Source organism: Lactuca saligna, chromosome 3, assembly GCF_052625555.1.
Source record: "Lactuca saligna cultivar CGN05327 chromosome 3, ASM5262555v1, whole genome shotgun sequence".
Classification (NCBI taxonomy): domain Eukaryota; kingdom Viridiplantae; phylum Streptophyta; class Magnoliopsida; order Asterales; family Asteraceae; genus Lactuca; species Lactuca saligna.
In genome coordinates this window covers 57900766-57912272 of record NC_136419.1, presented here as the reverse complement: position 1 = coordinate 57912272, position 11507 = coordinate 57900766, and the positions used below count along the sequence as shown (strand labels likewise).

General features: G+C 28.9%; 1 protein-coding gene across 1 annotated transcript; it reads left to right on the top strand.

The window, feature by feature from the left end:
- The first annotated feature begins 626 nt into the window (after positions 1–626).
- Positions 627–2052, top strand: LOC145033693 (uncharacterized). Its single transcript, XM_078982255.1, has 2 exons — positions 627–977; positions 1049–2052. The coding sequence occupies exons 1-2, from the start codon at positions 661–663 to the stop codon at positions 1917–1919; spliced, it is 1188 nt and encodes a 395-aa protein (XP_078838381.1). The 5' UTR covers positions 627–660; the 3' UTR covers positions 1920–2052.
- Positions 2053–11507: the final 9455 nt, after the last annotated feature.

Sequence of the window (11507 nt, the reverse complement as noted above, 5' to 3'; positions counted from 1 at the left end):
CGCCTAAATGATAGTGTAGTAATTTTATTTGGGATAAGGGTCAAAATCATTTTAAAACTTCAAAATAAGAATAAAATTTGCAGCATGGACCATTTTAGGATAAAAATATGAAATCAACTAAACTCGGGACCAAAAATGCAAATTACTCTATTTTAATTTTGTGCAACATAGGACATTTACAATTTACATAGCAATAACAATAAAAGGATATGAAATCATAAAATGAAAACCGTAAATAAATAAATAAAACCCAAAATTTTACCAACTTGTAACCCAAATTAAAAAACTCCAAAGGGCTCACAGTCCATATGTTTAATTAGTTTAGCCTTAAAAATAGCCCAAAACACTTCAAACATTTTTTTTTTTCCTTCGAAAAGATACTACATAGTATTATCTAGACATCCTACAAGAGTTTTCATTTAGCTTCCAACGCGAGGAAACATCCTACATAGTACATCGGATAATCATTGATGTCTACAGAAAAAGTCTAACATCATGACTTGGTCAAAAACAGAAAAGTCAATTACTTGTTTAACTTCTCCATGTTAGTTAACGAACTTGAATCTCAAAAGTCAAATCTTTCTTGTATATATACAAAGTCAAAAACATCAACATAATCATTTTCTAAACAGTAAACTAAAACCATAAGTTTCGATCAATATGTATGTAACTCGATCTCTTTCTCACTATAAGAGATTTCCTGAAGCTCTTCATTTGCCTCCCGAAGGTCCAAACTCGGGCTACTTGGTAATCCAAGACGAAGCGTCTGAAACGTACTCATTCTTTGGGCTGCACAAAAATAAGTCTCTTAAAGAGTTGCCTTTTCCTCAAAACAAAAGATTAACCACACGTTATTCATCAGGGGCGGGTGAAAATGCAAGAGCTTCTTTTGATGAAGTTGTTTTTATTCCAGTTCTTAATCAACCCTTATCTTCAAATCGTTACTATGCCATAAAACCACATGGTTCGCATAAAGGGTATGTATCATATATAACTCATTGTTGTCTTTGAACTTCAAATTGACGTTTTTTTTCTTCATTTTTTCTAGGGAAGCGTTTGCATGTTCAAAGGAGGAAGACATGGCGCCTTGTTGTTGTGGTGGTTCTCTTATTGATGTAAAACCAAGGCCATTGAATCCACATGATGTATACCAACAGTTTGAGATCATTCCATACAAAGCATTTTTAAGTGGTGATGGTAGATTTTATGCCAAATCTCTCATGGAAGATGGTGATCCTCCGTATTTCTTAAAGAGAAAAGGTTGGGAGATCTATACTAAGACACCTAAAAACTACACGTTACATGAAGCAAATGGAATCGATGATGCCCTTCGTTCACGTCTCCCTGAATTTAGTTTCCTACCTTTAACCAAAACTTCGAATTCTGTGGTTGTTGGCAAGTGGTATTGTCCATTCATGTTCATCAAAGAAGGAAGACAGATCGACCAGGTGAAAACCTCTATGTATTATGAAATGACATTGGAACAAAGATGGGAACGAGTTTTTGAAAAAGAAAACGAGGATAATACCAAAGGAGATGTTGTGTTTGTTGATGCTGTATTTAATAGTGAAGCAGTTTTTGTTGGTGAGAGTTTGAGGGAGGCTGAGAGAAATGTGGTAAATGGAGTTGTGTGGTTTTTCTGTCGAGGGGGTGAAAATGAGAAAGAAGAAAGTGTAGGGTTGAGAAGAGAAATTGTTGAAAGAATGAGGTGGGAAGAAGAAAAAGTTGGATGGGTTGATGGTGGAGAGAACAGGATACATATGATTACGAGAGAAGAGAAGTTTGAAGGAAGTGGTGGATGGAAGAGATTTGGTTGTTATGTTTTGGTTGAAAGATTTGTGCTCAAAAGAATGGATGGGAGTTTAGTTTTGGCGTATGAATTTGGTCACAGACATCAAATTAGAACCATTTTCGAATAATTTATATGTTTATTCTTTATATTTGTAACAAATGATAGTATATTAGTATCATGTATTTTTAGATTCAGTGCTTATATGTCAAATAGTTTTAGAAATATTGTTTTGTCGTGTATTCTTTAATGGAATGAATAAAAATTAAATTATTATTTCCTGTTAAGCTTTAAAACACGATCATTCTTTACAATGTCAAGTGTACAAGACGTCGTTAGTTTATAAAAGGAGAAACATTTTAAAACCTTATAACATTTCATAATCTATATGAATTAAATAAGGATACTATTGTTCTAAGAAGGTAACTATAATTTTCAACACAATTTAGCATTTTAAGATTAAGGGCTCTCTGATATGCTATGGTAAGGGGTTGAATTTGACCCAATCAGATTTTGACCATTTGATAATACACTTAAAAGCCTCTGAGTTGGTTCTGATTCTTCTGATATATCTTTTACTCGACTAGATTTAAGATTGTTTATAACCAGACTTTTGCTCAATCAGATATGATTCGGTTAATATATATCAAACAACCCTAAATTAAAAAATTATATGTAGAAGTTGTGTTATGTAGGTTTTTTTTTTTTTTTTTTTTTTTTTTTTTTTTTTTTAAATTTTTATTTTTATAAATAAATAGTCCATTTTTAATAAACAAGACATGGAAAAATATTCACCAAGCCTAATCAAAGTCTCTTCGCCCAAAGCTAATGAACAATCACAGGGTGATATATATTAGGGATAAGGATGATATTGGATCCGGACCGATCCGAGAAAATCTTATACCAAATTGGGTTGAAAAACGATACCCAATACCAAATCCTAATTTTTTGTAATTTTAGAGTACCGTGTACGGTATCATATATTTAAATTTGTATCGGCACAATATCATGATTTGATAAATGCTCATCCCTAATAAAATTCGTTTAAACTAAAAAGAGAAAAAAAAAACATAAAACAAAATTAAATTTGGATGGAAACAATACACGTATTAAAATACACTACACAAGAAGTTGTATACGGATTATAATCTTACATACTTATAAAGCTTGCATTTCTCCTTGAATGTCATGCATTTGAAACCCCCCACAATAATTTGCTAAAACCTCGTGCATTTGAAACCCCCAAACATTTTCACCTTCTTAATAATTAATCACATATAATCAATGGTAATTCATATGAGATAATAATTTGCTAAAACATCATACATTTGTATGGTATTAGAACATGTTTGAGTTTTTGGGTTTTAGACTTTAGTAAATGGGTAATCCGTTTGATACGTTGGATTTGAAGCTATCTTATTTGAATTACCCAAAACAATAGATAAATTAATAATATATGCACATGCATGTTTTGTACAAGCCCCAATCAAAATACAATATATCATGATCGTACAATTAAGTGTGTCTTTTATTCCATTTTTGGCCTTATAACAAAAGTTTGTTTACGTGGCGAAGAAAGAAAACTTGAAGATGAATATTTAGGTTGGATGTTTATATAAGATTTATTTTAAATATATAATATAGATATAAATACACAAATGTGTGTCAAATACAGTCCATCACAAATTTAATGTTATAAACTACAATATAATTCAAAGTGGTTTTCCAAATATAATGCTTATGCTATAATATAATATATTATAAGAATACCATATAGTAGATGAGTCTCACATGTTGTGCAGAAATTTAGTTGCATAGATAATATATTATAATTATATTTCATTTAAAATATGTTATGATCATTTGGTTATTACATTATTGTATTAGACACTGTAGTCTCATATATTTTGAATGACTCTTACAAAAATGATGCTCGTAATTTGAATATAACATAATATCTTATAATGTTTATTGAATGATATTATGTTCGATTGAGCACTTGGTAATTGGAATCAACTTTATTATAATTAAAAAATTTGGCTCCGTTTTTTTTTCATTAGTTATAGAATATGATTTTTTATATTAACTTAAAATATGTCACTATCTTAAAATAGATTCAGAATGAGATTTTTTATATTTACTTAAAATACGGCACCAATTTCTATTCACTTGTAAAACTAACAAAAGTTGTTAAATATGTATTTTTATGAGGTTCAACATAAATAGACGACCACAAATGAGAATCTATATCTAATCAATTATCAATTAATTACATTAAATACTAATGTGTACATAAAAATTACATTAAAAAATTTAAACTAATAGTAAAAAAAATTCATTATTTATTATGATAAAAAATCTGTAAATCAAAAAATATACATGCTATTTAATTGCATACAAGTTTTATGTATGGCTTATTCACAATACATTAAACCATATATAACCATATTAAACTACATAATTATTCCAGTACGCAACGCGCAGACATTCATCTAGTACTCGATAAAAGATAGAGATTAAGAATATGTGGAAACAATGAATTAAAGGCTATATTTATAAGCTTTTTAACAACAATACTAAAACAACCATATAAGTTTTAAACCTTCTAAATAAATGAAAATTTGTTAAAAATTTATGATGTGTTTGTGTTGAAGGAGTTTAAAAGAATTAGAATATATATATATATATATATATATATATATATATATATATATATATATATATATATATATATATATATATATATATATATATAGCGCAGATCTGGGCTAGTCCATTTAGAGACGATAAGCATCAAAAATGACTTTTTGATGGAAAATTATTTAGAAGAATTAATCTTAACTAAGTTATAGTATATGTTACAAGGATTCCGTACATATAAAGAACGCCGAAATCCGAGTTATAACGAAGAAGTTATGACCTATCGAATTTTCGCGAAAGAACCGGCACGACACATAGCGACCTAAATAATGAATTTACGTTAGATCGATATTTAGCCAAAACAATCTAAATGAAGATCTCATCTAGAATAGTGCAACGACAGAAAGACAAACGTAAACGGACGTCGAACGAAAAGAGTTATGAGTTTATAATAGAGTTTTCCTGTCCCGACCTACTAAAAATAATATAAAAACAATATAATAAAAATAAGGTCAAAATTAGACGACTAATTCTAAATGAAATTTGTAGATATTGTTTTTACCTACGCGTCGATATAAAGACCGTCGAAAACGGAGTTCGTATGCGAAAGTTATGAATTTCTAAAGTTCGGGGCGCGAAGCCCCAAAACTGTCAGATACCACGACATGACAAGCAGTGCCACGACGTGGAAAGTCTTATGAAACCTACTGAAGTCCCCCAGACGCAACTTGCGATGACGCATGCAGTGACGATCAAGCCCACGACGTGGAAAATGAAAATTTTGCCCTATAAATAGATTTGAAGGGCCAACCGTTTAGGGTTGCTCCATCTCTTCTCTCCCACTCCCGATACACCCTTTAAGCCCTATTTTAACCCCCCGAAGCCCTGATATCAACCCCGAGACACGAAGCAAGTCCCGAAGCCCGAAGATCCCGAGAAGAAAAGAGTTTCTGAGCCGAAGCTCTGTCCGCGAGAAACCCGGTGTGTGAAGTGATCCCGATTTCACCGATGAATACTACTTTTAGAGTCGTAGTGTTGTCCGATCATCTTCTGATCAAAGTGAGTGTATAGTCCCTTTCATAACACGATTTTAATACAATTATTGTGTGAATGTATTAAGTATATGTTTTGGGTGAGTATGTGATCACTTTCTTCTAACACACACGCACACACACACACACACACACACACACACATATATATATATATATATATATATATATATATATATATATATAAAGGTTGTAAAAATCGTTCGATGTTAGCTAGTAGGTGGAATGGGGTCAAGGATTAATCGGTTAGGCGGAGATTAATCGGGGACCATTAATTGCTAATTTGTTAGATTTTAAAAAATTAAATATGACTAATATCATATAAAAGTTCATAAATACCACTAATATCATAACAAAATAGGTTAATATGATAAATACAACACTAATCATACCTCAAATAGTTTCTATTGAGATATAACTTTTTCAAAGTGTTAAAATTTAATCGGGTTCTACTGTTTCAATCATTTTATATGCATGGATTAATCGCTAAGCGCTCCCTAATCGGTCAAGTAGCGCGTAGGGATTAATCGGAGATTAATCGGGACCTAATCGGGATTATATATATATATATATATATATATATATATATATATATATATATATATATATATATAAAGTATTTGCTATGAAATATGTGCTATGTGTTTATATATTGTTGTTTATTTGAGATGAGTGTGGAATGGATGTTTTATATATGTGTTAAATGAGTTAATCTGTACATGTATTTTATATCTACAAATATGTTGGGTAGAACATGGGTAGATGAATTAGATGAGGTGTGATGATAATTAGATGATGAGAAATAGGTGATGATAATTAGGTGTTGAGAGATAGGTGATGATAGAAAGGTGATGATAAATAGGTGATGTAAGATGAGAGGAGATACTATAACCTTGACCGACGATGTGGCAATTTGGCGATGTAGTCATCTACCGGAGTATAGATGGTGACCACGGACTATTTTAGATGACCCCGTGGAAACACCAGTAGGCTCATAACCTGTAGGTGATGAATTACGAATTCAGGCGATGTTGTAACTACGTATTCATGCGATGATACTCTAACCCTTACAATGAATTACGAGTCCAGGTGATGTTGTGACTACGTATTCAGGCGATAATAGCCTAACCCTTACTATGAGTTACGAGTCCAAGCAATGTTGTGACTACGTATTCATGCTTTAGGAACGAATATATATAAAGGAAATGCGATGTAAGAAGATGAGAGGTAAATATGATGTAGGAGATGACCCTTAAGATAATTCCTTAGGAAAGGTACTTAAGAATAAACGAAGATAATGGGGATGGGTAATTCGGTTGATTGTTTGATGATTGAATATAATAATTATATTATTGTGGGTTGAAAACCCTATATGCTTACCAGGCTCCCAAGCCTGACCCACTCAGTTTTCTTTGCATTACAAGCAATGGCACAAGGGTATAAATTGGTGGACTTGACGAGAGATTTTGGATTATAGATCATTAATTATAAATAACTGTTGTAAGATCTATTTTATACTGTTTATGCTTTTGGTTTGTATCGGAACATGATATTCCAAGATTTTGTTATTTAATGAAAACACATTTCTTTAAGAAATGCTTTGATAAATTTTATTTTATCATATTTTATTCTGGGAACAAATTCCATAACTATTTTCCTTAAAAAGGATTACTCTGATTTTTAAACAAAACATAAACAAATCGGTCTTTTCTGACCGTGAAATTGAGGATGTTAGATATATATATATATATATATATATATATATATATATATATATATATATATATATATATATATATATATATATAAGAATAAACTTACATCCATTAACATATAAAAATAAATATTGTTATATTCGTAGATTATAACATCCTATTTTATTTATTATTTCTATTTATTTTTATGTAACAATTTATTTTGATAGTACATTGGAAAATAATAAAACTTTAATGCTTGATTTTAAAAAATGAAATTATAAATTATTATATTTTGAATATTATTGATGTTCTTTTGTTTGAGGTCACTACAATGTAACAAAAGGGATCAATAACTAGTTTATATATATATATATATATATATATATATATATATATATATATATATATATATATATATATATATTCAAATGTGTGGATGTAAGGATAATATATGAACCAAGTAGTATTTAATTTTATTAAATAATTAGTTAAATCATTTATTAATTATTTATGGTAAATTGTTGATTCAGTTAATAACCGTTTATATAGAAAATTCATTTTTAATTTACACCTAATTCATCTTCATAACCACTAGAAATGATTGACATTCATCTTCATCTTCATCATTAAAAATTATCTTCATTCTTTCAAAATAAACATAAAACATGAACACCATTCTGTAAGAATACAAAAAACATTTTTTTAAGAACACCATTTGCATAGAATTTGAAATTCTTTAAGAACAAAAAAACATGAACATTCTTTAAGAATCTCATGTTCTTCGTTCAACAACATTCGTAAAATCATGATTGTTCTTAGTACATTTTCTTTGATTGTTTAAAATCATAAGCACATTTAAATGCCGATTTGGAAGGTTTGGTGGTGTGCGATAATTAAGGGATACTTATTAAGAATGAAGTATATACTTTTGAAGTTAGTGACGCGGATAATAGTTTTCCTTTTTTTAATAGTATTTAATGATTTAAACCACAACCCTATACGATAATGTGGGTGTTACTTTATTTGTAACCCATACAAATCGGTTTCATTTAATTACAATTATATATATATATTTTTTAATTTTAATTAAAAATATAAATGACATTTTTAGATAAATTAAGATATTGGTTCATATTAATCCATACATCCACACAATATTTATCATCCATATTATAACCTAAGCTTATATATATATATATATATATATATATATATATATATATATATATATATATATATATATATATATATATATATATATATATGTGTGTGTGTGTGTAGTGTGGATGATAAGTATTGTGTGGATGTAGGAATAAATGTGGACCAAGAGTTTAATATACATATTCTCATTGAATACAAATCCCGATATAATACATATTCTGATTGAATGAACATTTTGAAGAATAACAAATTTTTGAATCATGAGTTGAAGAATAACAACATTCTTAAAGAATAATCATTTATTATTAACATTATTAAAGAATCTAAAGTCCAAATATAAAAAAAAAAAATTTACTATCACATTCTATAAAAATACAATATCATTTTTTGAATTTTTGCCACATTCTATAAGAATACAAGCTTTATATTAAGTTATTCTTGAAAAAAATCTTCATTCTATAAGAACATTAAATCCAACCTATAATTATTTCTTTTAAACCTCAACCTAATTATATATATTGTTTCTATACATGTATCCAAGTAAAAGTAAAAACATTAAATTATCTCTGTTGTTGGTCAAATACCACTAAACAATAAGTAAAATTAAGAACACTGTAAAATTATTTATACTAAACCTAAACCCAATATAAATTATATTGGGTATGTAAACATAGTCAATTATACGAAAATCACAAGACTATGATGTTCTTGAAAATTATTTGAGAAAGCCTCAAAACCGTAACATATGATGAATATGAACTCATCGTTAGACAAACCAATTAAAATCTTGATTCTTTAAAACACTTAAACCGTAAGATAACAACGAATTCTATACAGATCACATGTCGATAATGTTCTTGATTTCAAGATGGTGGAACTTGGAAGCAAAGAGCCTGTATCGGTTTCCAACTGATGGTGAGAGATAAGAGAACTGGCATGAGGTCGTGTGATGGGGCCGAAGGTCGATAGAAGCGGGAGGGATACGATTTTGTGGGTGTCGATGGAAAAGGCAATAGGGTTTTAAATAAACTAGTATCCCTAAATTAAAAGGTAGATGATTTAATTATTTATTTATTGAAATTAAATAATACTTGGTCATATTAATCCTTACATCCATACAATATTTGTTCATCCACATTTGATTATATATATATATATATATATATATATATATATATATATATATATATATATATATATATATATATATATATAGATATAACATTTCGAATGAAAAAAATTAAAAAAAAAAAAAACAATCAAATAAATTACTTCAAATCTTGGTCTTGTAATTATCTTATTATATATATACTAAATACAAATGTCAGCTGCCTTCTTTTTTCTTTTCCCTACCTTTTACTTTTCCTAATTTTCATTTCCAGTCATCTCCTTCTAATACTAATATAGCTAACCTTATATGGAATATTCTTCAATTTTTTTTTTCATTTTCTTCCTATTGGACCGCTCTTACTTCTTATCTTTGTCTCCACAGATAAAATTTCTTCATTCTTTTTTCAATTCTCGGTGCTTTCTACCTGCACACGGTTTGTATGTGAAGATGATAGCTAAGTTCCTGAACCAAATTTCAAGTAAATCTCATTCCAACTTGAAAAAGTATACTATTCTTTTACATTGTCTTTTACATTAACCGTTACTATTTTCAAATGACCAGATATTGTGTAAACACAACAATTGCAGATGAAAGTACAAATGCAAAAGCTATGTTCTTCAATGACGCCATGACACAAATGCTTGAAAAAAGTTGCCACGACATGGTCATCACATATGGACATTCAGACCCGGACATAATTCCCCCATAAATACTCGACATACGAGGAAAAACTATGGTCTTCGATATTGCTATGAAGAAGGGCAGAGCAATGGTAATTAACAAGGCAATACTGCAAATGACACTCGAACTAGTAACACCAAATCCCAAGGCAACAGCAAAAAGACAACCGCCCATCATCACAAGGTATACATACCTGCTTATCGCCTTTTTTTAAGTGTGCTACATGTAACATACATTTAATTTCTTTTAGTGCATTTGCAATAGTAGACATGCCGCGTAAACAAAAGAAAAGCTAGATACAATAGTATCACTTTTGTTACGTACCAAAAGAGGAATTTTAACAACGACAAACAACCGGAGATGCAAGTACCAAAAGATAAGGCTCCTCAATCATAAGATAAGGCATCATTTTCTACCCAAAAGAAAAGAGGCAGTTCCTTTTGTATTATGCAAGTACATCCTATAATTGTAGTTAATTATCGTAGCGTTCATACCTTCCAAAGCAGCAACTAAATTTTTGAATGTATGAATGTACATAACCTCTACATACTTCCTATATAATTCTCTGTCCATCATAACAACTAACTTTCTACCATTTCTTAAATACATCACTACTGCTGCAACGCGCAGCACGGGTAAAATTCTTGTATACATACTAAAATCAAAAGTCGGTTATTTATTTCAACTACTTTTTCCTTGTTAAAATAAAACTTTATACCTTTACTTTTTCAAATAGCATTTAGACATTCTTGATTTTTATCGTTCGTAATTATACTTTTACTTTGTAATAAGATACTTTTTAATATTTACCTCTTAAAATATTATTTTCATTTATTTAATTTTTACTTTGTAAAATATCATTTTTACTTCCTTCATTTTCTAAACTTTCAATGTTTATCCCTTTTAGTATATATATATATATATATATATATATATATATATATATATATATATATATATATATAATTTGATTTTTAAGATAGCTTTTGTTGGTTAACTTAAAAAAAATTATCTTTTACGTGTTTATTTTTATATGTATTGATATAGATTTGAGCTGCCCAACGTTTTGATGTAATTTTAGAATTTTGGTTTGTTAATTTTTTTTAAACATACTTATTTGTTTTTTTTATGTATGTTTTTTTGTAAATTAGGTGTACTTTTTTTATGTGGTTATTTTTAGTTACATTTAGAAACATAAAATTAATTTCTAAGTACCTCCAATAAAAGTACTAGTTTACTAGTTTGCTCTAAAATATAAAATAAATCAACATTGTTTCAAATAAACCAATCGAAAGTACCATATAAAAAAAATTAATATGTAAAAATGTGATATGAGACGTGTAGCTTAGGAGCTTGTGTCAACTTTTTGAGATTCG

What these genes read in the sequence shown, in the direction of transcription:
- LOC145033693 (XM_078982255.1), top strand. Translation starts at nt 661, where the DNA reads ATGTATGTAACTCGATCTCTTTCTCACTATAAGAGATTTCCTGAAGCT. An exon ending in CCACATGGTTCGCATAAAGG is followed by an intron (nt 978 to 1,048) that starts GTATGTATCATA and finishes CATTTTTTCTAG; the next exon opens with GGAAGCGTTTGCATGTTCAA.